At 43.8% G+C, this 25,868-nt stretch overlaps 1 protein-coding gene across 1 annotated transcript; it reads right to left on the bottom strand.

Moving 5' to 3' along the window:
* Positions 1-243: 243 nt before the first annotated feature.
* Positions 244-8,759, bottom strand: LOC142302885 (olfactory receptor 1500-like). Its single transcript, XM_075343992.1, has 2 exons — positions 8,667-8,759; positions 244-1,173 (listed from the first exon to the last, which is right to left on the bottom strand). Exons 1-2 carry the CDS (start codon positions 8,757-8,759, stop codon positions 244-246), a joined length of 1,023 nt encoding a protein of 340 aa, XP_075200107.1.
* Between the last annotated feature and the right edge of the window lie 17,109 nt (positions 8,760-25,868).

Raw genomic sequence — 25,868 nt, 5'->3', positions numbered from 1 at the left:
AGGAATACGGTGTTGCTTGGTGATTGAAGCAGAAGTCGCTGGAGCGGACTCCGGTGGGGACATAACACTTTTTCCCAGATGCTTTATTTTGTCCAATCATATGATGTCATTTTGTGTTGATTTTTTAGGTCAATCTTTGCTGTCTTACCAATAACTGCAGCTCTACACATAACCTCTAACTCTCATTACATATAAAGTCACCTTTTGTATCATCAAACCACAAAATCCTAAACCTCAACACACTCAGGTACAGATATGTCTTCTGATGTGGTTATAGAATGCCATTTTGATATCTCTGTTCCTCAGACTGTATATAATGGGGTTTGTCAACGGCGTTCCCACGGTGTACAGAAGTGATAGGATTTTAACCATGTTGATCGATTCATTTTTTATAGGTAGAACATAAACACTGAATGCCGACCAATAAAATATGGAGACCACTATCAGGTGCGAGCTGCAGGTGGAGTAGACTTTGTGTCTACCGGAATTAGACTGAATGTGAAGAACGGTAAAAAATATATAAGAATAGGAAACTATGATTATCGTACATGGAAGGAGGATGATAGGAACGCTAAGAATAGACACCTCTAATTGAAGAATGTAAGGGTCGGAGCAAGAAATTTCTAACAAAGCAGCGAGGTCACAAAAGAAATGGTCAATAAGGTTTGATTTACAGAAAGATAACTGCGATGTCGATATAGTGTCAACCAATATAATCACATAACTGAATATCCACGTGATGGCTACTAATGTTCTGTAATGGATCGTGTTCATTATAGAAGGGTACCGCAAAGGTTTACAGATGGCTAAATATCTGTCATAAGACATCATGGTGAGGAGGAAACACTCACAGGTCTCGGAGGCGCTGAAGAAGTAAAACTGAGCAATACACCCAGCAAAAGTAATGGCACCCCTATTATTGCTTTGAATGTAGAACATGTTTGGTACAATGTCGGTGATCAGTAAAATGTCATTCATAGATAGTTGTGTGATGAAGAAGTACATGGGCGACTGGAGGCTCTTATTATAGAAAACCAGTGTAATGATCAAGAGGTTTCCAAATAACGTTGTACAGTAAGTCACAAGGAGAAGAACGAAGAACACAATTCTGAAGGTTCGGCCGCCCTGAAATCCCAGGAGGATGAACTCGGTCACCACAGTCAGGTTGGTCACCTGTTTTTGATCAAAAATAAAATAAACAATAATAAAAATATTAATGTTAAAATCCGTTTCAGTAAATATAGTCAAGTTTACTTGTAATTTGATTAATAAAATCAAAATAAATATTAAATAAAGATTTGTGCTTGGTTATTTAAGATTATACTTTTGGAAAGAGTAATAAATGTCACCTACATCAGGCTCCATTGCTTCCTGACTCTCATTTCATTCATGCTATACTTCTCCTCATTTAGGTAAAATAAACAATATTTACAAATAGCAATGTCATGTCTCCGTATTTTCAATGTATTCATGCTACGCGCTAATCCAGGACCTAAAGAGATTAAAAGTAAATTCATAAGATAATGATCCTTTATATACTTATGTTAGATATTCAGTTACTGCACATGTATCCACAGGGACCCGGCAGCAAGACAACAAGTCATTAGTGGGCTGCGTCCACCAGGGGAAGAAATTCCCCCAAGACTCAAATCCAATAACATTTATCAAGGGTGTTAATTTTATCCTAAACAAATAGTAAAAATATAAATAAAATATAAATGTACAATTAATATAATATATAGATGTATGTAAAATATATATGTAAATACCTTGCAAATGTATAGATAGGTGTGGAAAGAAGGATGCAAAGTAAGAATACTTTCAGTAATAGAAGTATTACTAGTTTATGCTTAACAAGTGACCAAATTAAAAGTGAACAAGCAAAGGTTAAATCTATATCAATGATTGGTGTGACCACTGGACATTTGAGTAGATCATATGAAATTTTAATTCACCGGCTTTGCCAAAGTTGTCTAAAAATTTGATTCACAGTGAATAAATTTGTCGTGAATCTGAATATCACAAATCATCTAATCTAAAGGCTACTTTACATGCAGCGACATCGCTAGCGATATCACTGGTGAAAGCACCTGTCCCCGTCGGTTGTACATCACGGGCAAATAGCTGCCCATGGTGCACAACATCGCTCGGACCCGTCACGCGGACTTACCTGTCTAGCGACGTCGCTGTGGCCGGCGAACCACCTCCTTTTTAAGGGGGCGGGTCATTCAGTGTCACAGCAGCGTCACTAAGCGGCCGCCCAATAGAAGTGGAGGGGCAGAGATGAGCGGCTGGGACATGCCGCCCACCTCCTTCCTTCCTCATTGCCGGCGGCCGCAGGTACAATGTTGTTCCTCGTTCCTGCGGTGTCACACATAACGATGTGTTCTGCCACAGGAATGATGAACAACATCGTACCTGCAGCAGCAACGATGTTTGAGATTAGAACAACGTGTCAACAATCAACGATATGGTGAGCATTTTAGATCGTTAATAGTACTTCCTGAGTTTCACATGCAACGACGTTGCTAACGAGGCCAGATGTGCATCACGAATTCAGTGACCCCAACGACATCTCGTCAGCGATGTTGTTACGTGTAAAGCCCCCCTAAGAAAAGAAATGTAGAACTCTTTGAAGTCTCATAGGTTTGTATCCATGTCTCTCTTGAGATTATTAAGGTAAACTCAGCCTTTTTAATGTCCAAGTGACTTCAGCCTATTTGGCTAGATGTAAACAGACGGTAAAGTGTGGTAATCAACAGATTATTTAAAAACACACACCCTTATATTTTTTTGCCTACTTAATTTGTAAAAATTGATGAAAAATTATCCCTTTTTAGGGGGAAATCTTTCTGGTGTTAATACACAGGTGGTCCTAATTGAAGATGATGTGTTTTTACATGGCATGGTACAAAGATATTCCCTGTTTGGATAACGATAAGAGTTTTTTACTTTGTTAAATGAAGATGGGATAAGCATTTTCACAAAACAATCTAAAAATTATACCTTTATTTATGGAGGATTATTTACAGCAAAGAAGAGCAGCAGTTGTATATCTCCCAGGCCAAAAACTAGTACTCTAGCAGGATGCAGCAAAACCCCCACTAAGTGGAGGCATCACAGGTGCAGGAGGAGCAAATCACACACACACCTCCAAGAAATGGAGTGGGCAATTGCTGGATGAAAAAACTGCATACTGATGGCTTGCATAGAGCCCTGTTCACACATGCAGATGCAGCCTATTAGGCGACGCCCATACTATTAGATCAGGCGGGCTGCCAAGCTGTAATCTATCTGTGCACCATACAGGGACAGGAACTTTAACATGCAAGGCCTAACAGAAAGGGGCCTGTCTGTATCCTGTACAAAAAAATATGAGGTTTTAGTTGGTATTATTGCCACAATATGGAAGCCTGAAACCCTCGTCATGGGAACCTCATGCTTGTAGGTCCCTACGCTATGTGTAAAAATAGCAGGAGGATATTTATTCCTCTTTTTGTTGTTATTTTTATATATAGTGTAGGGACCTACAAGCATGAGGTTCCCGTGACGAGGGTTGTAGACTTTCGCATTGTGGCCATAATACCAACTAAAACCTAACATTTTTTTGTACAGGAGTACAGGATGCAGCCAGGCCCCTTTCTGTCAGGCCTTGCATGTTAGCGTTCCTATCCCTGTATGATGCACAGATTGAGTACGGCTTGGCAGCCCGCCTGATCTAATAGTATGGGTGTCACCTAATAGGCTGCAGGTTTTTGACTGTGCATCTGCATGTGTGAACAGCGCTCTATGCAAGCCATCAGTGTGCAGTTTTACCATCCAACAATGGCCCCCTCCAAGTTTTGGAAGTGTATGTGTGATTTGCTCCTCCTGCACATGTGATACCTCCACTTAGTGGGAGTTTAGTTGCATCCTGCTGAAGTAGTAGTTTTTGGCCTGAGCAATGTACAACTGCTGTCCTTCTTTACTGTAAGTAATGCTTAATATTTGGAGGATATTTATTCCTCTTTTGGTTGCTATTTTTCCTTATTTATGGAGGAAAAACAGGTGTGCTTTTTAGAAAGTAAGGAAGGGAAAAATATCCTTTTTTGGGATTTGCATTAGGTTTGCTATTCTCAAAGTGATTAAAGGGGGCTTTACACGCTACAACATCGCTAATGCGAACTCGTTGGGGTCACGGAATTGGTGATGCACATCCGGCCGCATTAGCGATGCCGTTGCGTGTGAAACCGATGAGCGATTTTGCATCGTTGCAAAAACGTGCAAAATCGCTCATCGGTGACATGGGGGTCCATTCTCAAAAATCGTTACTACAGCAGTAACGAGATTGTTCCTTGTTCCTGCGGCAGCAAACATCGCTCCATGTGACACCGCAAGAATGAGGAAGCTCGCCTTACCTGCCTCCCGGCCGCTATGCGAGAGGAAGGAGGTGGGCGGGATGTTATGTCCCGCTCATCTCCGCCCCTCCGCTTCTATTGGGCAGCCGCTCAGTGACGTCGCTGTGACACCGCACGGACTGCCCCAATAGAAAGGAGGCGGTTCGCCGGTCACTGCGACGTCGCCGGGCAGGTAAGTATGTGTGACGGGTCTGGGCGATGTTGTGCGGCACGGCCAGTGACTTGCCCGTGTCGCACAACAGATGGGGGCGGGTACCCAAACTAGCAATATCGGGACCGATATCGCAGTGTGTAAAGCGACCTTTAATGTTAAAAAGACTTTGTATCTAGCAAAACAAAAATGATCTCTTTTCTATAAAGGAGATTGAGCATGTTTGTTGTTTTCATAAAGAAGGAGCAATAACTTTTCAGCTAGTTGTGAAAAAATGTACCATATCATGGGAGCACTACATGTTCATTTTTTACAACATAGTACATTTCTCAGCAGCTGAGTTGTATGGCTACACAACAAACTGTATAAGAGCAGAAGACGTTTGCTCGACTATTCGCATTGGCATCCCAAAAAGCTGCACTGTATAAAAATACAACCAGTAAAGCCTGCTTTACATGTTACAATTAATCGTGCGATCGCATTTGTGATCGTACCTGCCCCCATTGTTTGCGGCACGGGCTGTAACCCCCAGTCCCTCGTACTTACCCTCCAAACGACCTTGCTGTGGGCGGCGAACATACACTTCCTGAAGGGGGAGGGACGTTCGGCGTCTCCGCAACGTCACACGGCAGGTGGCCAATAGAAGCGGAGGGGCGGAGATGAGTGGGACGTAAACATCCCGCCCACTTCCTTCCTTCCACATTGCCAGCGGCCGCAGGTAAGCTGCAGTTCATCGTTCCCGGGGTGTCACACGGAGTGACGTGTGCTGCCTCGGGAACATTGAACAACAGGACGTTCGATTTTTAGAAAATGAGCGACGTGTCAACGATGAATTAGAAGGTGAGTATTTCTGCTCGTTTATAGCTGTCACACGCTACGATATCACTAACGATGCCGGATGTGCGTCACTTACGACGTGACCCCGCCGACATCTCGTTAGATATATCATAGCGTGTAAAGCCCGCTTAAAGGAAGGATATGTCTGGCAGTGTTGGGCCAGCAGTAACATACCTGTTATAATTAGAACAGTATAGAACTAGAAAACACAGGGAGCAGCCTGGAGTCGGAAACTGCAAGGCAGAAAAAAATATGGGGTAGGTAAGTAGATTAAGTAGATGTCGGTCATTAAAGGCCAATGACAGCCTTTCGTACTGGTAGCAGCAAATAAATGTGAAAGATGCTCAATGGACAATTAGGCATACAGACCATATTTCTGATGTAATCATTGGTAACAGCCATAGGTAAATGACAAGCAATAGAGTTGATCAAATCTTTTGAAAATCAAGCACACCAAAAAATTTGGCTTGCAGTAAAAAATCTGCCCAAAGCAAGGGTTGTCCAATTTTTATTAAACTATATGATTTATATTGTGCCATTTTTATAGTAATTTATGCTTTTTTATGTTTAACTCATCACAGTAATTTTGAAGTGAAAAACGTGAGACTTAAGGCCACTTTACACACAGAGATTTTGCTACCGATTTCGCTGGTGAAAGCACCCGCCCCCGTCGGTTGTGCATCATGGGCAAATCGCTGCCCGTGGAGCACAACATCGTTAGTCCCCATCACACATACATACCTGCCTAGCAACGTCGCTGTTGTCGGCGAACTGCCTCCTTTCTAAGTGGGAAGTTTGTTTGGCGTCACAGCGGAGTCACTAAGCGGCCGCCCAATAGAAGCAGAGGGGCGGAGATTAGCGGCCGGAATATGCTGCCCATCTCCTTCCTTCCTCATTGCCGGCGGCTGCAGGTACGATGTTGTTCCTCGTTCCTGCGGTGTCACACATAGCTATGTGTGCTGCCGCAGGAACGACGAACAATCTGCGTCCTGCAACAGCAACGATATTTGGGATTAGAACGACCAGACAACAATCAACGATTAGGTGAATATTTTTGATCGATAACGGTCGTTCCTGCATTTCACACGCAACGACGTTGCTGAGGAGGCCGAATGTGCGTCACGAATTCTGTGACCCCAACGACATCCCGTTAGCGATGTTGTTGCATGTAAAGCCCCAAAAAGGCAATGTTCTGGCCTCTTGATGCTGAGGATAATCAGCAGCTGTTATGCAGCTTTATATCAATATGTCACTTTTTTATAGTGAACATGAGGTAGGCGAGAGAGAAATTTCAGCTGCAGGGAGGAAGGGACAAAAGAGGGAGGGGAAATAGGGAAATCCTGTAATGCTGCAAAGAATATTAGTCAAGCCCATGCAGAAATTGACTGACGGATGCAATCTTACAATGTGTAAAAGTTTAATGACACTTTTTGAGTGATTTGTACAAAATGGACTCACTGATCATTCAAATTTATTGGAACCGTGAGCTTTCAGGAAATTTGACTCAAAGTCAGTTTGCATTGAATCAATTCACTCATCTATAATAACCGGCACACCTCATCATTTTGACAAATGTTATGTTTTGCACACTTGCAGAAGATATGCACAGCAAATTATTTCCAGTATTCCAATCTGCTAATCCAACAGCATTGCAACCAAATCATCCCAATAGTGTGAAAGCTACGTGCAAATGCGATTGAATGTAAAACCGTTGATTGCATACACGTCGTTCATTTGCTAAAAATTGCACGTCGGGTTGTTCAATGTTCCCGAGGCAGCACACATCGCAGTGTGTGACACCCCGGCAACGATGAACAGATCTTACCTGCGTCCCGCCGGTAATACGGAAGGAAGGAGGTGGACGGGATGTTCACACTTCAATTGACCGGCCGCATTGTGACGTCGCTGGGACGCTGAACGTCCCTCCCACTCCAGGAAGTGGATTTTAGCCGCCCACATTGAGGTCATATGGGAGGGTAAGTACGTGTGACGGCAATTAATCGTTTGTGCGACACATTCAACAAATTGAACGTGCCGCACATACGATGGGGCCGTGTCACCTCGCATACGATATTGTATGCCTAATTGTAAGGTGTAGAGCAGGCTTTATTCCTCAAGCATTCCAGAATACAGCTTGCTATGCTTGTCAGCGTAACTGAATGTCCTATTGGTTCACTTTCATTTCTCCAATGCAACAGTTGGTTGACATGGCAAGCATCATCTTAGAGATTTTCTTTCGCACTCTCAGCTCACTCATTGTCTGTGTTTAGTTAGAGTGCCCCTCCACATCCAGCTACAATTTCACGGCTCATTTACCACATCCAGCTGCATTTAATATGGACCTTGAGGGTCCCCAACAGCTATAAGGTGGCAATTAAAATTTACAAGTTGTTATATACCCTCCATTTGCTCTTAAATTCTGGGGTTTTTTTCCCAGGAAAAATATGAGGGAGATGAGATTGTTGAATCCTCAGTTGTTGCTACAGAAATAGTTGATCACTAGTGTTGAGCGAGTATGCTTGTCAGTACTCGGTACTCGCACGAGTATCACTGTACTCGGGCTACTCGGCGGGGACCGAGTAATTTCACGATACTCGTGCTGTACTCGTGGTCCTGCATGTTGGCGCTCTTTTTAGAGCCAGCCCTTATGCAGGGATTGGCTGGCAGACCACTGCAATGCCACAGCCCTGTTACTTGTGGAATTGCAGTGATTGGCCGGCCCTCACAGCATGACCGTGCCTTTAGCCCGACACTTCCCCGCTCGGCTACGGCCCCTCCCGCACTCCACTCCGCGTGTATATATATATGCACGCTTACACACACACATACGTTTTTTGTTTAATTTACAGTTTTATGGTTTCTACATGCTGCCGGGGGTCATTTCATAAAAATACTCGGGTCTCCCATAGGATAACATTGGGCTCGGTGCTCGGGCCGAGTACACGAGTATCTTGGGATGCTCGGCCCGAGCCTCGAGCTCCCGAGCATTTTAGTACTCGCTCATCACTATTGATCACCTCTTTGAAGGGTTCAGTAGGTGAAACATGACAATCGACATTTGCCAGTAGTGGTTCTCAACAATCTATCCAGTTTGGATGTCTGCATGATATCAAAGCTTTGCCACTGATTACTTTTTATTTTACATAGTTCATCACAGCTTTATGCTTCTGATACAGTTGCTCCAGCAAATGCAGCTTTAAATATCAACTAGTTGCAACATCAGCCATCAGGCAGTCAGAATAGTCCAGGCATTGTCCTTCATCTATACGCTGATGACCGACCTTTCTGGCCCAGATGTCAACTCTGCTTTTCAGAATTCTGAAGTGTCTATCAGTCATATCCACCTTCTTCTCCTTTTGCTTCTTAAAGCTCATTGTTGAGAAAACTGAACTTATCTTTCCTCCATCACACTTTACTCCTTTTCCTCATCTATCACTATAAACAACATCATGCTCTCCCCTGTACCAGACGTTCACTGCCTCTGAGTATCTGTCGACCCTGTCAGTCAGTATGTAGGGTGTGTTTACAGCTGCCGCTTTCGATACACAGAGCACCTACACTGAACCTACGCAGGCACTTTACAGATTCCTGAAATCCAAGCAGTGCCGGTAGGAGTATGGTTCTTTTTCTTCCGGCAATGGGGCTCTCAGTGCAGGTATCTGCGACTGCAGATTGAACCCATATATGTACTGTAGGTTAATAGTGTTTTTTTCACATATGTCAGGTTTATTTTAAGATTAAATGGGTGCAACAATGGAAGAAATGTATAGAAATTATATTATTACAAAATGGTACTATTAAAATAAATAATGAATTCAACCTATTTAGGGCCAATATCAGTAACGAAAAGCAAACCAATAACACCCCAAAGAATAAAGACACTAAAAGATGGACATGCAGTAATTCTATACCAAACAAATCAAAACTAAGTGAAGCAGCCAAAAACAAGTCACAGATGTCATTTAATAAAATAATTGATTTTCTTTTTGTATTTTTTGTACTAAGTATTAGAATTGAGCGCGGTTCGAGGTTCTCCAGTTCGCGGCTCGAGTGATTTTGGGGGCTGTTCTAGATCGAACTAGAACTCAAGCTTTTTTGCTAAAGCTCGATGTTTCTAGATACGTTCGAGAACGGTTCTAGCAGCAAAAAAACCAGCTAATTCCTAGCTGGTTTTCCGCTGTAATAGTGTAAGTCACTCTGTGACTCACACTATTATGACATTTCAGCGTCTAGTGTGCGGGAACAGCGCCTTCAGATCACTGCTGTTTGTATAATGGCGATCGCCATTTTTTTTTTTTTCCCTTGTCTTCCTTCCCTAAGCGCGCGCGTGTAGTGGGGAGGGCCAGCATGTCAGCCAATCCCAGAAACACACACAGCTAAGTGGACTTTTAGCCAGAGAATCAACGGCATGTGTGATAGGATGTCCATGTCACATGTCCCTGCATTATAAAACCGGACATTTTCCTCCAGCTCGCCATTATCTGCCTTCTGCGTCCTTGGTGTCAGACATCACTGGCGCAGCTCCTATCTCCGATACAGCTGTATACGCTCCATACACAGCGCTGGACAGCATAGGGATAGCACTTTCTATCAGTCCTTTTAAGGGCTCATACCGGCAGGGTCAGAGCCATAGGTGACAGGTCCTGAAAACAGAGTTTAACAGCTACACAAGATGACAGCGTCTGTGTACTTAAGGTCAGGGATTTCCTCGCTGCATTTCCCCATTAGGAGGGATAGAAAGGCAGGCTTCCATTCCTCTACCCAGACCCACAACCCTGCCACTGTACCCTCCTGCCCTTTGCACACTCAAACTCATTGTTACTAAGCCATTATACTAGAAAACACTGAGTGAACTTAGTGGCATCCTAAACGTGGCTGTTGGACTTCTGTATTGTCCCACTAGTGCAAAGATATTTGCAGCACCTCTGCCTGCATTGCACACTAAAACTCATTGTTACTAAGCCATTATACTAGCAATTTATGCTGCCAGTTTAATGGCCGTAGTTGCATTGTCAGGGATATTTATTCTTTATTATTCTGCTGTTAATAAAGCTAGACCACCGCTGCAATCTACACCACCTCTCAATTTTTACTACCACATTTTAAGTGCACAATCTTGTCGCAATCAACATGAATGGCAAAATGACAGATGCTGGTGGAAAGAGGAAGAGGCGTGTTGGAAAAGGAAAAAAAGGGTTTGTCCGTGGGGAAGGTGGCAAAGCTCCATTAACATCTGCTGAAGATAGACCATCTACCAGCAAAAGTAAGATGTCTACTACTTAGCGTGGACAATCCGATGTGCTCCCTTTTTTACGGACACGAACAACAGGAACAAAGGTAGATGATGGCCAAAAAAGGAAAATGCTTGAATGGATCTCAAGTGGTCCAACAAGTGCCCTCTCAGCCACCTCAACTACCACATCCAAAAAACACCAGTCCTCTGAGTTGTCATCCCAATCAAACTTACTTTCTCCCAGCTCTGAAGTCTCCATCAGCCCTGCACAGTATGGCTGAGTCTGCAGAGCTGTCCAGTCACACTATAGCCTGGGAATCAGAGGTCTGCTCCCAAGCTACAGTGAGTACAGACCAGGAAATGGTCTGCAGTGATGCCCAGAACCTTTGTGACTCTGATTCAGGCCGTGAGGACCAAGTTTCTGAGCATAATGTTGACCCTTTGTCACAAACTGTAACACCTGTGGTTATAGACAATGAGGAACATACTGATGACGATGAGACGCAGATACCAGATTGTGATGACAACTTAAATATTCGGTCAGGGCAAGAAGAGGCTCGGTCTGAGGTTGAGGGGAGTGCAAACACAACAATTGATGAGGAAGTTCTAGATCCCACCTACTGTCAACCCACAGTCAGGCACTCGAGGAGGTCAACAGAGGCGGTGGAGGAGGATGCAACCGACGTCGAAGTTACCTTGTGCCTTCCTGGACAGAGTCGGAGCACTGGTAGCACGTCTACAACTGCATCATCAGCCACCACTAGTGGGGGGGCTCAGCAGGTCGCATGCCCTCTAAGCCTTGCCTAGCCTGGTCCTTTTTTGACAAAGAAATAGATCGCCCAAATTATGTGATGTGTAAAATTTGTCGTGATTCTGTTAGTAGAGGTCAAAACCTCAGCAGTTTGACAACTTCTTCCATGAATCGTCACATGAATAAATATCATAGGTCCCAGTGGGAAGCTCACCGTGCTGCAATGTGGCCTAGCGGAGCGAACCATCCACGGCCTGCCCCTTCCAGTGCATCCGCGCGCTCTTCATCTTCTAGGACTGTGGGGACAGCTGTCACACCTGGTTTTCCACGCACAACTTCCACCACTGTAACCGCAACAGGCAGTTTGCTTGGTAGGTCGTCAGTTGGTTTGGAAGGGGAAACAAGTGCGTGTGTACAGCTCTCTCAGACATCGATAGCACCAACGTTGGATGAAGGCAACATCATGTCTCCGACTGTACTTTCCTCACAAACCTGCATTTTTCCAGGGACACCCTACTCAACACCGTCTACACACAGCAGCCAGATCTCTGTCCCTCAGATTTGGAAAAATAAAAGGCCATTTCCTGCGACCCATGACAAAGCTAAGAGGTTGACTTTATCCCTCTGTAAGCTCTTGGCTACCGAAATGCTGCCTTTCCGCCTGGTGGACACACAGGATTTTAGAGACCTTATGTCTGTCACTGTGCCCCAGTACCAGATGCCCAGTCGCCACTACTTCTCTAAGAAAGGTGTGCCCGCGCTACACCAGCATGTCGCACACAACATCACCGCTTCCTTGAGAAACTCTGTGTGTGAACGGGTGCATTTTACCACTGATACTTGGACCAGTAAGCATGGACAGGGACGTTACATGTCACTGACTGGGAACTGGGTAACTATGGTGATAGATGGTGAAGGGTCTGCTGCACAAGTCTTGCCGTCCCCACGACTTGTGTGTCAATCCTCTGTCTGTCCAAGTTCCGCCACTGCTTCTGCCTCCTCCACCTCATCTTTGTCCCCCACCTCCGCTCCAAGCCTGCCTGGTCAGGCCACCAGCGTTCTCACTGCGCAGAAGGAATCACGCACCCCTCATTACTATGCTGGCAGCAGAGCGCAACGTCATCAGGCGGTCTTTAGCTTGACATGTCTTGGGAATAAGAGTCACACAGCTGAGGAGTTGTGGTCAGCTCTGCAGTCCGAGTTTAATAAATGGTTGTTTCCACTCAACCTGCAGCCTGGTAAGGCCATGTGCGACAATGCTGCAAACCTGGGTGCGGCCCTTCGCCTGGGCAAGGTGACACACGTGCCTTGTATGGCTCACGTGTTGAACCTTGTTGTCCAGCAATTTTTAACACACTATCCCGGCCTAGATGGCCTTCTGACCAGGGCACGAAAACTGTCTGCTCACTTCCGCCGTTCAAGCGCCGCAGCTGAGCGACTTGCATCGCTCCAGAAGTCTTTCGGCCTGCCGGTTCATCGCCTGAAATGCGATGTGCCGACACACTGGAATTCGACTCTCCACATGTTACAGCGACTGTGGCAGCACCGCCGAGCCCTGGTGCAATACATCCTGACGTATAGCCTGGGCCAACGAGATGCAGAGGTGGGGCAGATCACCCTGATGGAGTGGTCTCAGATCAAGGACCTATGCACCCTTCTGCACAGTTTCGACATGGCGACGAATATGTTTAGCGCTGACAATGTCATTATCAGCATGACAATTCCAGTCATTGACATGCTGGAGCACACGCTAAACACTATTCGGAGTCAGGGGGTGGGACAACAGGAAGGGGAGGAACTACAGGAAGATTCATATGCGCAAGACATAACAACATCTCCAAGGTCCAGACATTCATCATCACCAACGCGGCAGGCAAGGGACCATGGGGGACAGGGATCAACAAGGGCGCATGGTAGCAGGCGAAATGTTGAGGAAGGTGCAGGAGAACATGAAGAAATGGAGGACGAACTGTTCATGGACATGGAAGACTCAGCGGATGAGGGAGACCTTGGTCAAATTTCAGTTGAAAGAGGTTGGGGGGAGATGTCAGAGGAAGAAAGAACGGTTAGCACCTCTATGCCACAAACACAGCGTGGACTTGGTCCGCATGGCTGCGCAAGACACATGAGTGCTTTCTTGCTGCACTACCTCCAACTTAACCTCGTATTGTCAAAATTATAAGTGATGATGACTACTGGGTTGCCACACTATTAGATCCCCGGTACAAGTCCAAATTTTGTGACATAATTCCAGCCATAGAAAGGGACGCACGTATGCAGGAGTATCAGCAGAAGCTGTTACTCGATCTTAGCTCGGCTTTTCCACCAAACAACCGTGCAGGTGCAGGGAGTGAATCTCCCAGTTGTAACTTGACAAACATGGGATGGTCTCGTCATCTTCAACAGTCTACCCGTACCAGTAGCACCGTATCTGGTGCTGGTAACAGCAATTTTATGGAATCTTTTTATAATTTTTTTAGACCCTCCTTTGCAAGGCCACCAGAGACAACAAGTCTAACACATAGTCATCGGCTGGAGAGGATGATACAGGAGTATCTCTAAATGAACATCGATGCCATGACTTTGCAAATGGAGCCTTGCTCATTTTGGGCTTCAAATCTTGAAAAATGGCCAGAGCTCTCCAGTTACGCCTTGGAGATTTTGTCGTGTCCAGCTGCCAGCGTTGTCTCTGAACGTGTCTTCAGTGCTGCTGGGTGTGTGCTGACAGATAAGCGCACGCGTCTGTCCAGTGACAATGTGGACAGACTAACGTTCATCAAAATGAACAAGTCATGGATCCAGAAGGAATTTACTACCCCTGTGTCATCCTGGGGAGAGTAAATGCTTGTGGATTTGGAATGTGCTTGAAGCAAATCAAAACATCCTGTTTGCAACTAGGGCACAAGTGCTGACACTGATGGGGTGTCTGTGTGGCCCAATTTTTGGAAAAAAGGGAGACTCCGCTTGGAGTAACCCTTGCTTACAGTGTTTTTAAAAAGGAGCCAAGATGAACAGAGCTGGGATCAGGAAAGACTTTGCTACCTACCCCGGTGTCATCCTGGGGACGGTTAAGAATAGCGTATTTTTGAATGTGCTTGATGCAATTCTAGCTGTAAAGTGTACAATTAGGGCACAACTGCTGCCACTGAAGGGGTGGGTGTGTGTGGGGCCCAATTTTTGGAAAAAAGGGAGACTCCGCTTGGAGTCATTTTGCGGTGTTTTACATGATTTTAGAAGGGCTTGCCATGCCTATATCTGTGTGTCCTCCTCTTTTTCCTCGTTACGCTCTTTTGTTTTCACATGAGTATATGTCCTTGTCACTTTCTCATGTGTTTGTGTTGTGTTGTGAGTTGTTTGTCACCTTTTGGACACCTTTGAGGGTGTTTTCTAGGTGTTTTTATGTGTTTGTGAATGCCTGCCATTGTTTCCTATGTTGTTTCTGTTAGAATCCGAAATTTGACAGATTCTGTTAACACAACCGTCTTTACACAACTGCGCATGCCCAGATGTGTAAAGTCCAGAAAAAAAACTATAACGGATTGCATTATTTTGTACGATCCGTTGCATCCGTTGTGCCACTATATGCAATGCATCCATTGCATCCGTCACACAATGCAATGCAACGGATGCCGTTCAACGCAATGTGAAACCGACCTTACTTCAATCTCAGCATATCTGATTTTTTGGGAAGCAGTAAAATGTATAAGGCAATCATGCAGTGATCTTCTCTTTGTGTTACATTATTGCTGAATGATCCCCAAAGTCAGAATCCACAAAACGGATCCCCAATGGTTTTTAGAATTTCAGTAACTCTTGGTGTTTATCAAAAGTTCCAATTATATATACAGTTTCAGTTGAATGTTTAATACAGAGGTCTCAAACACAGTTGGGTCTATGGGCCACACATAGGAAAAAAATTGAGGCGGGGGCGCATTCTTTGCAGGACAAAATGACATTTTTAGTGATTCAATGTTTTTTTTCTATGCATCCTTGGATCACTTTTTTGAACCATTTTTGCTTGTTTATTATAATAAACCTGCACTTTTTTGTTTATTTAAGTTTATATATAAAAAAGCCTTTTTAATGGTAAAAAAAATATTTACTCCTTATTTTGATTTTTTTTTTCAAATTTTATCCCTTTCCTTTAAGTAATATTGTTTTACATTTAGCAGCATCATATAGTAATCTTGACCAACATCTTGTAGTAATGTCCCCCATCCTTGTGCCATGTATTAATGTGCCTTATCCTTGTGCCATGCAGTAATGTGCCCATCCTTGTTTCTTGTAGTAATGTCCCCCATCCTTGTGCAATGTAGTAATGTGCCTTATCCTTGTGCCATGCAGTAATGTGCCCATCCTTGTTTCTTGTGGTAATGTCCCTCATCCTTGTGCCCTGTAGTAATGTGCCCAATTCTTGTGCCTTGTAGTATTATGCCTATCTTTGTGCCCTGTAGTAATGTGCTAATCTTTGTGCTTTGTAGTGATGTGCCCCATCCTTGTGCTCTGTAGTAATGTGTCCCATGTTTGTGCCCTGTAATAATGCCCCATTCTTGTGCCCTGTAGAACTGTCCCACATCCTTTTGCCTTGTAGTAATGTGCCCATGCTTTTCCTCTGTAGTAATATCCTCATCCTTGCGCCCTGTAATATTGTGCCCATCTTTGTGCCCTGTAGTAATATCCCCCATCATTGTGCTCAGTAGTAATGTGCCCCATCCTTGTGCTCTGTAGTAATGTGCCCCATTTGTGTGCCCTGTAGTAATGTCCCTAATCCTTGTGCCTGTAGTAATATCCCCACCCTTGTGCCCTGTAGTAATGCCCCCCCTTTTTTGCCCTGTAGTAATGTGCCAATCCTTGTGCCCAGTAGTAATGTGCCAATCCTTGTGCCCTGTAGTAATGTGCCAATCCTTGTGCCCTGTAGTAATGTGCCCATCCTTGTACCCTGTAGTAATGTGCACCTCCTTGTGCCTTGCTGTAATGTTCTCATCCTTGTGCCTTGCAGTAATGTGTCTATCCTTGTTTCTTGCAGTAATGTGCCCATCCTTATGCCTTGTAGTAATGTGCCCATACTTGTGTCCTGTAGTAATATGCCCATCCTTGTGGCCTCTAGTAATGTCCTTTATCCATGTCCCTTGTAATAATGTGCCCTATTCTTGTGCCCTGTAGTAATGTGCCCATCCTTTAGTAATGTCCTCATTCTGGTCCCATATTATGCCGCTCTTCACATACGCAAAAGAAAAATATTCTTCTCACTTGTCCACCGTTCCCATGTTTTCATCTTACCTGCTTCTTTCTGCCCGCATGCCTGTTATCCCCGTGATGATTGCAGCCATTAAATTTGTGGTGCCACACCACTCCTCTGCTCTTTACCAATCGCAGCCGCCGACCAATAAGATGCAAGCAGGTGACATCATAAATCAATCATCATGGGGTCTACAGTCCTGTGGGCCACAAAAAGCAGCCTCAGGGGCTCCATGCAGCCTGTGTGTCTCATGTTTGAGATATCTGGTCTAATATTTGTTATAAAGGGGTCAGAACATTTTTTTTTATAAAAAAGACCAATGAAAAACAAGCAAAAAACTGGTGCCCAGTAATCTCTTTGTAAAATCAACATCAGAGGAAAAATTGTGTCTATTGTGCAAATATTGTCCCTTCTAGATCTTCCTCCTGAGGGGAAATGGATGATGACTCTCCCAAAGTAAATGATTGTCAGATGCTGCAGGTTTACTATGTATATGTCTCAATATGTTACGAGGGGCTGCTGATAAGTCTTTGGCTTGTGATCTTTTTTTGTTTCTTTGGCTTGTGATCTTTTTTTGTTTCTATGATAACGAATGTTACATCACATGAAAGCCTTATGTGTCTAATATATGTTTTCAAAACTTTGTGTTTGATGCTTATGGCAACAGTGTTCTACGCACGCGGGGAAACTAAATGGAGAAGTTTAATGTTTAGTGAAAGCAGGGGCCTGGAGTGATAAAATTCTTGTTTCTGCTAGGAAAGTCCATGAAGGACATTCATGATGATATATCGCAGACATTGTGGGATCAATGCCCTTCATATTCCACAGTTAAGAATTGGGTTGCAAAATTTAAAACGGGCCACTTCAGCACCAATGATGAGGAACATCCTGGACGACCAAGATCATTAGTGCTGAGGTAATCAATGCTCTGCACAACCTCATACTGGAGAATTGACGAGTTTCAGCTAAAGCATTAGCAGACATCATGGGGATTTCCCATGAATGTATTTGTGTCATTATCCATGAACCTTTGGCCATGAGGAAGCTTCTGTAAAGTGGGTCCCCAAATGTTTGACAACAGATCAGAGAAGCAGCTAGTGAAAACTTCCCGGTCCATTTGTCAGCGTTTCCGGACTGAAAAGAACTTCCTGGATCGACTGGTCACTATGTATGAGAACTGGATTTATTTGTATGACCCTGAAAACAAGGAGCAGTCAAAAGAGTGGAGGAATAGTGGTTCTCCTCGTCCAAAGAAGTTCAGGGTGCAAAAATCAGCCACTAAGGTGATGGCATCTGTGTTCTGTGATACAGAGGGCGTGCTGCTAGTGGACTACCTTCAAAAGGGTTGCACCATCAATGCAAGATATGACATCGAACTTTTGGAGCAAATGAAGACTGCTCTGAAGGCCAAAAGGTGCAGCAAGCTGTCCAAAGAAATCTTGTTCCTGCAAGACAACGCCTCCGCTCACGCTGCACAAGCAACCACAGCAATACTGGGAGAGCTGGGCTTCCAGCTGGTTGACCACCCACTTTATTCACCAGATCTAGCTCCCTCCGACTATCATCTGTTTCCAAACCTGAAGAAACACCTCAAGGGTGCCAAATTTCACACCATTTCAAAAAAAGCTGCATAAGATCGCTCTTATTTTGATCCATTGCCGAACCTGAATAGTTAAATGGATTTCCCTGAGAAGTGCTTGTTCAAGGATAGTGAATGCATACTAGGTATCCGATTCAGACACTGTTTTGTCAAATATTTAAAGGGATCAGATATGGCTTTAAAGAAGGTGATTCATTTTATTATAATGATTCAATGAGTACAGAAAATAGGAAATAGTGTGATATTGAATACACTTTTGCATAATATAAATCAAAAAGATAAAGTACTTGTATTGCATATTACATATGTCGCTCGCAGCTGGCATTCACAGAAAGAACATAATGACAGACAAAAAGGTCAATAGCTTACTCTGGTTGTCATGACAACCGATCATCGCCCCATAATCTTAAAAGCTGAGGAGAATATGCGCAAAGAGGGTCTTACTAGATATTAAAATAGCGGTGTGGTACAGTATACACTCACCTTATAGGGTTGTGAGGATCACAACCACCAAGAAACCATAAGAGACAATAGCGGCTGCCGGAACCCCACGTGGAGGTATCTTCAGTGCTGGAGAGGAGATTTGAGGGTTAATGTAACACTGTCACAAAGAAGGAGGAAAAAAAATTGTTGATTTGAAAATAAAAATGTTTTATTCCAGAGGTCAACGCATTTCAGGGCTCAAGTCCCCTTCTTCAGGACCAAATAAGATGTATTGTTGAGTTTTATTTTTTGGTCCTAAAAAAGGGGACTTGAGCCCTGAAACGCGTTGACCTATGGAATAAAACATTTCTATTTTCAAATCAATCATTTTTTCCTCCATCTTGGTGACAGCACAGCATTAACCCCCACTTCTCCTCTCCAGCACTGAAGACGCCCCATAATCTTGTCATGCAGATGGTAGCAGGGAATAACTCGTCCTTTCACCAGCGTATGTTTAATCTTGATGTCGGAAACTGACAGTGGGATTTAACTGGTTAACAATTGCCGGTGGTTCAGGGATCCACTCGTGACTGTTAGAGGCACTGGACAGCTTTTTAAATTAGCTGACATGTACAGGGAAAGATGCGAGTTCAGCGTCTGACCCCAAATATATATGTCTTATGTTGTGAAGGGGTTAACCAGTCACCTGCTGATATCTGAATAAGTATTGATACAGAGGGCTATTGAATTAATGAAAGTTGTGGGAATATATGATGTAAAAGACTGGATTCTCAGGAGAGTTTAGGAAGGAAGACAAGGGAAGGATTACATGTAACAGTACAAGATTGGTCCGGGTTAGCAGAGATGTCTCCTATAGCTAGAAAGAGACTAGACAGTTGAGTGATTTGAGAGCAGGACAAAACAGATCAAAGTGGGCCTGTGCATAACTGCAATGTCGACCTGTGTGGATGACGTAAATGCATCATCCACAATCCTCTTCCCACAATCGCGTACAAGATTTCTCCCGTGCATCCCCCATACTCTGGAACGCTCTACCTCAGCACATCAGACTCTCCCCTACCATAGAAAGCTTCAAGAGGACCCTCAAGACCCACCTCTTCCAACAAGCCTACAACCTACAATAGCCCTCAGTCCAGTAGACCACTGCGCAACCAGCTCTGTCCTCACCTATTGTACCATCACCCATTCCCTGTAGACTGTGAGCCCTCGTGGGCAGGGTCCTCTCTCCTCCTGTACCAGTCTGTTATGTACTGTTAATGATTGTTGTACGTATACCCTTTCACTTGTAAAGCGCCATGGAATAAATGGCGCTATAATAATAAATAATAATAATAATAATAAAAATAATAATAATCCACACTGAGCTGAGTAGAAGAAGGATGGAGATCCCAGCAGAGAGGAGGCACCGAATCTGAGAGCAGCGACACCCATTGGACCAGGCCGCCTCCTAGGTGAGTATTATAAAAGTGTTTTTATATTATACAATGTAGCCTTGGATCCTACGTAAAGTATTCTGTATATAAGAGCTCAGTGGTGGTGGCCGCAGCTTATAGTCGCCAACTATGGTGAGAGGTTCCCTTTAAATACGAAACGTACAGAGAAGACATTTGGTTTTCCAGTAGACTGTTGACTGCTGATTTAAGTAGCCGTATTCAAGGTGATCATTTATTCCATTGGTGCAGTAATATTAGGTTTAGATTTTATTCAGATAACCTTTATCATGAGTTAAAAATAATAATAAAAACAATTAATTATTTAACCCATTGAGGTAATGAGGTGCAACACATTTTTGGCCTTTTTGAGCACACATGCACTTTTCATCATTCCTCATAGCTTTTTAACGTTTTTGCTTCAGCGAAGGTGGGTTTCGAGGCGTTATGATAGGCGTGGTACTGTGTATTTTAGGCCTGAGAAATCACTTGACATAACCTAATATTTGTCAATGTTTAGAACTCACAGTGATAACAGAAGTGATACTTTTCTTATTGCTTCCTTAATGTCCTTATTTCTCAGACAGTAAATCATGGGATTTATTAGTGGAGTCATCACAGTGTAAAATAAAGAAATCATTTTACTTTGAAGAACAGACTTCTGTTTCAATGGAATTAAATACATACAACTTAACGTTCCAAAGAATATCGACACCACCATCAAATGGGAGCTGCAGGTGGTGAAGGCCTTCTGTCTCCCGGTGATAGAGCGGATACTAAGGATCGAACTGACAATTTTAGAATAAGAGATGATAACGATTAGGAAAGGACACACAACTACTGGAATACACAGATACATTTCCAGTGTTTGAATTGCCAAAATATCTGATGTAGACAATTGTAATATGGGGTCAAGATCACAGAAGAAATGGTCAATTACATTCCACCTAACAAAAGGCAGTTGGGAGATGTTGATTACTTGAATTAATGTTATGGAGAAACTGGACAACCAGCAAATAATAACAGCCTTCAGACAAAGACCAAGGTACATAATGGAAGCATAGTGCAAAGGGTGACATATGGCCAGATACCTGTCGTAAGCCATCACTGTCAACAGAAGACATTCAAAGCCCTCACAAGAACCAAAGAAATATAACTGTGCAATACATCGTGAAAGGGAAATAGTCACACCGTCCTTCATTATGATCTGAAGCATGGCGGGGACAATATCCGAGGCCACAATAATATCAGATATAGTGAGTTGTGTCAGGAAAAAGTACATAGGGCAATGGAGGCTCCTGCTGTAGGACACCAGTGAAATGACCAAAAGGTTACCACAGATTGTTCCAATGTAAATCGTAAGAAAGATAAGGAAAAGCCAAGCTCTGAAGTGATAAAGACCTGGAAATCCAAGAAGATTTATGGTTGTTACATTACACCCATCCATTTTCAAGAAAGAAAGCGCTTGAGCAAGTTGAAAAAAATAGAATATCCATACGTTGTTTCCACTCACGGTTCTTGAACTCCCTTTTTACATATCTGGGTTGCTGGGATCCATAAATTGGCCTTCAAGAGATCCCTCCAGCTCAGTATGCTTTTAAGTGCATCTCATTTGGAGACAAATATTAGTATGTTGTCCTTAAAGAAGAAAAATGTTACATCTGGTGTTAAAAGCATTTTCTTCATATGAAAACTAATGATGTAAAAAGGTAAGTATTTAGAAAACAGACAAGTAATAAAGTAATAAACAAAACGCCTACAAATTTATAATTTTCATATTTTTTCCTGGACCTCATACAACCTGGTTTACACAAAGTACAGAAACTGCCCTTAAAGTAACTTGATATGTCCCAATAATAATGATAATAATAATAACAATAATAATAAAGTTTATTTTTTATAGCGCTAACATATTCCGCAGCACTTTACAATCAGGTGGGGGCTTGTACAGACAAAAACAAAATTAAGTAGCACATGGTTCAGCATCTCCAGTAGGAATTCGGGCCCTTCTCAAAAGCTTACAAACTATGGGGAAAGAGGGGGACACAAAAGGTAAAGTGTGATTGAATTATCTGGTCCAGCCATTGTTATGATAAATTACTAATTTCATATAAAGCTGAATCAGCCAGTCATTAGACCTTTTAGGTGCACTTACATGCTATTGGTTGTATAAAGGCTGTGAGGACAGAAATGTGAGGGAGAAGGTTATGAATAGAGCAGAGTTAGGTTAGTGAGCTATTATAATAAGCTTGTCTGAAGAGATATGTTTTTAATGCATGCTTAAAAACTTGGGGGCATTCTTTGGGGTAGTGCATTCCAGAAATCTAGTGTGGCACGAGAAAAGTCTTGGAGACGGAGGTGTGAGGTTTGTATTATGGAGGAGGTTAGTCTAAGATCATTTGCGAAATGAAAAGGGCGGGTAGGATGATAGATAGAGATGAGGGATGAGATATATGGTGGTGCAGAGCTTTGGAGAGCTTTAGGGGTGAGAGATATGAGTTTGTTTTGTATTATGTAGCTGATAAGTATGGTTAGAGGGAGACTGATCAGTAGAGATGAGCGATGTTCGAGGTTCGCCAATTTCATGTTCGAGTGATTTTGAGGGGTGTTTGAGAGGCCAGCGCTTGCGCAGAATGGTGGAGGCAGAGGGGAAAGCGCAGGCACGAGATTATAGGCGGGTACTTGCTTACTTGCTTATGAAAATCACAGCGCCGCCCATAATCTCACGCCTGCAAAACACGTCACCAGCGGTCACACTAGAGTGACACGGCGCACGCGCGAGACCTCGGGCCCACTGGGCGGCTTCATGAGGTATGAAATTGAGCGATGGGGATGGCGTAAAGCAGCAGGAGGCAGAATAACGGACAGCAGACAGCCCGCCCCCATGTACGATTAACAAGATTTGCATATGAAAAGGTACCACTTTATAAAGTATTTATTTTGGTCTAAAAGGGGGCACAATAGCAATAGGAACCTTGCTAGAATGCAGCCCACGAGCTGCAGAAGGGGAATCTTTTAGGTTTAGTGCAAAATTTCTGCTGACAGGTTCCCTTTAAGATGCAGGTAACATGAGCAAGTGAGTGATTGTATATGGGGAATGAATCAAAGTTCTCAATCAAATATAACCTCAAGACAGCCAGCATGCTGCTTGAGAATAATGATTAAATCACTAAAAGTAATTGAGATGTCGGGTGTAGGTTGGTTAATAGAGGGAGAAAACACAAGAAACTCAGTTTTGGAGAGATTAAGTTTCAGACAGAGGCAGTACATGCTTTGAGAGAAATTAGACAGACAATCCTTGGTATTTCTTAAATCAGGGGTGATGTTTGGAGATGATGTGTACAATTGGGTGTCATCAACATAGAGATGATACTGGAAACCAAATCTGCTGATAGTTTTTCCAATAGGGGTGGTGTATAGAGAGAAGAGGAATGGACCCAAGACTAAATGGGTACTTTACATGCTGCGACATAGCTAGCGATCTCGTTAGCGATGTGACATGCCAAATCGTAGATGCGATCTGCCGAGATCACGCATAGATCATTTTTATAGCACCGGTCACATGTGTGATCTCGGCAGATTGCATCTGCGATCTGGCGTGTCACATCACTAACAAGATAGCTAGCGATGTCATAGCGTGTAAAGCACCTGATAGCCTTGAGAGACCTCGAAGAAGAGGGGAGAGGGGTGGAGTAAGAGCCAGCAAATGAAAACAGTGAAGGAACAGTCATAGAGATAGGAAGAGAACCAGGCGAGAGCGATGTCCTTGAGGCCAATAGAGCGGAACATAGTGAGGAGAAGCTGGTGATCCACAGTGTCAAAAGCAGCTGAGAGATCCAGGAAAAACACTAGGGAATAGTGGCTACTTGATTTTGCTGTTAATAGATCATTGGAGACTTTAGTGAGGGCTGTTATGGTGACGTGTAAAGAGCGGAAACCAGATTGAGAAGGATCGAGAAGTGAGTTTTCAGATAGATAGCAGATTCTCCAAGAGTGGACTAAGCATTCTGGAGCAAAAAGATAAAGGGAAGGATATAGAGCGGTCTGTAGTTAGCGGCATAGTTTTAGTCGAGGGAAGATTTGTCAAGTAGAGGGGTTATGATTGCATGTGAAATGATGAAGGAAAGATACCTGATGAGAGAGAGGTTGGGGTGTTGCATGCATGCCATCTCTTGCTAAGTGCCATCATTGCGAAGTGCTGGGCAGTTACCTCAATGGCAGTGGACTAACTTCCGTCTTCTCTCTCTTCTCTCTCTCTTCACACAGGTATATAACTCTGCTTCCTGTCAAGTGAATTGTCTGTTCCCCACTGCATTGGCTGAATATGTGTTCTGGTATATAACTCTGCTTCCTGTCAAGTGAATTGTCTGTTCCCCACTGCATTGGCTGAATATGTGTTCTGGTATATAACTCTGCTTCCTGTCAAGTGAATTGTCTGTTCCCCACTGCATTGGCTGAATATGTGTTCTGGTATATAACTCTGCTTCCTGTGATGTATGCTCTGTCATTTTCATAATCTATGTAATACTCACTGATGTATGACTGTATATTCCTCTTTGTAAATGTTATCTGATGGTGGATGGTGTAAATCTGTGTAGACTGGAAGTCCGGGTGGGTGTCAAATGTCCTGTTCCCTTTGATTCCTTAATCATCCCCTGGTGTGATCAGCATTTGTTGATTTCCCTTAACAAGCTGAGCTCCCATAATCCCCCTCACCTACCCCTCTAGTCAGCCCTATATATTTGTGTCTTTCTTAAGGGGTGCATGCATGCGGGGTGTTGCATGCATGCCATCTCTTGCTAAGTGCCATCATTGCGAAGTGCTGGGCAGTTACCTCAATGGCAGTTAGTCAGGGCAGGAGTCTGCAGGTAAATTACTCTTTGACGCCATCTGTTTTAACCTTAACTATTATCTCACTCTCTATCATCCTATGTGCTTTTTCTGTTCACTTTCACCGCCCTGTCCCCCCTCCATCACCACTCATCCACATCAGCCCCTCTCTCCTCCCCTCTCCTATGTACAGCTCCCAGGCTCTTTTCACCTATCTTAATAATCTGACTCAATCAAGCTCCAGGGACTTCCAAAAAAAGCCATGCCACAAGTCCAAAAACCATCTGACCTTTCTCCTTCTACTCCTACTTCTTTCAGGTGATATCTCTCCTAATCCCGGTCCACCCCAGGCTAACTTTACCCCCTCCCCCACCTCCCATAGAAACCCTGATAATATTATTAACATTCCCTGTACACCCTCACTTCCCTCTTTTAATTGTGCTCTATGGAATCCACGGTCCGTATGTAACAAGCTTCCTTACATCCACAACCTCTTTCTCAATAACTCTCTTAACTTACTAGGCCTAACTGAAACCTGGATTCAGGATTCTGATACTACTTCCCCTGCTGCCATCTCTCATGGTGGTTTACACTTTTCCCATTCACCAAGACCTGGAAACAGACATGGTGGTGGAGTAGGCTTACTACTGTCCCCACAGTGCACTTTCCAGGTCATCCCCCCAGCTCCATCACTCTCATTCCCATCCTTTGAGGTCCACACCATCAGGCTCTTCCATCCCCTCTCCCTCAGAGTAGCTGTCATATACCGTCCACCAGGCTCCAGTTCCTTGACCACTTTTCAGCCTGGCTGTCACACTTCATGTCCTCAGAGTTACCAACCCTGATCCTAGGAGACTTTAACATCCCCATGAACAGCCCCTCCTCCCCTTCTGCATCCCAGCTTCTATCTCTCACCACCTCCCTTGGCCTCTCACAGCTCTCATCCTCTGAGACAC

This window comes from Anomaloglossus baeobatrachus, chromosome 4, assembly GCF_048569485.1.
Source record: "Anomaloglossus baeobatrachus isolate aAnoBae1 chromosome 4, aAnoBae1.hap1, whole genome shotgun sequence".
Classification (NCBI taxonomy): Eukaryota; Metazoa; Chordata; class Amphibia; order Anura; family Aromobatidae; genus Anomaloglossus; species Anomaloglossus baeobatrachus.
Note: the sequence above shows the minus strand (reverse complement) of the source record. Positions and strands in the feature narration are given on the sequence as shown.

Bases quoted from the DNA above. Each gene is read 5' to 3' on its own strand.
- LOC142302885 (XM_075343992.1), bottom strand. From the start codon at position 8,759: ATGAGCTTTAAGAAGCAAAAGGAGAAGAAGGTGGATATGACTGATAGA. The intron at 1,174-8,666 runs GTCGGTCATCAG...GATCAAAAACAG, and splicing joins TTGACATCTGGGCCAGAAAG to GTGACCAACCTGACTGTGGT.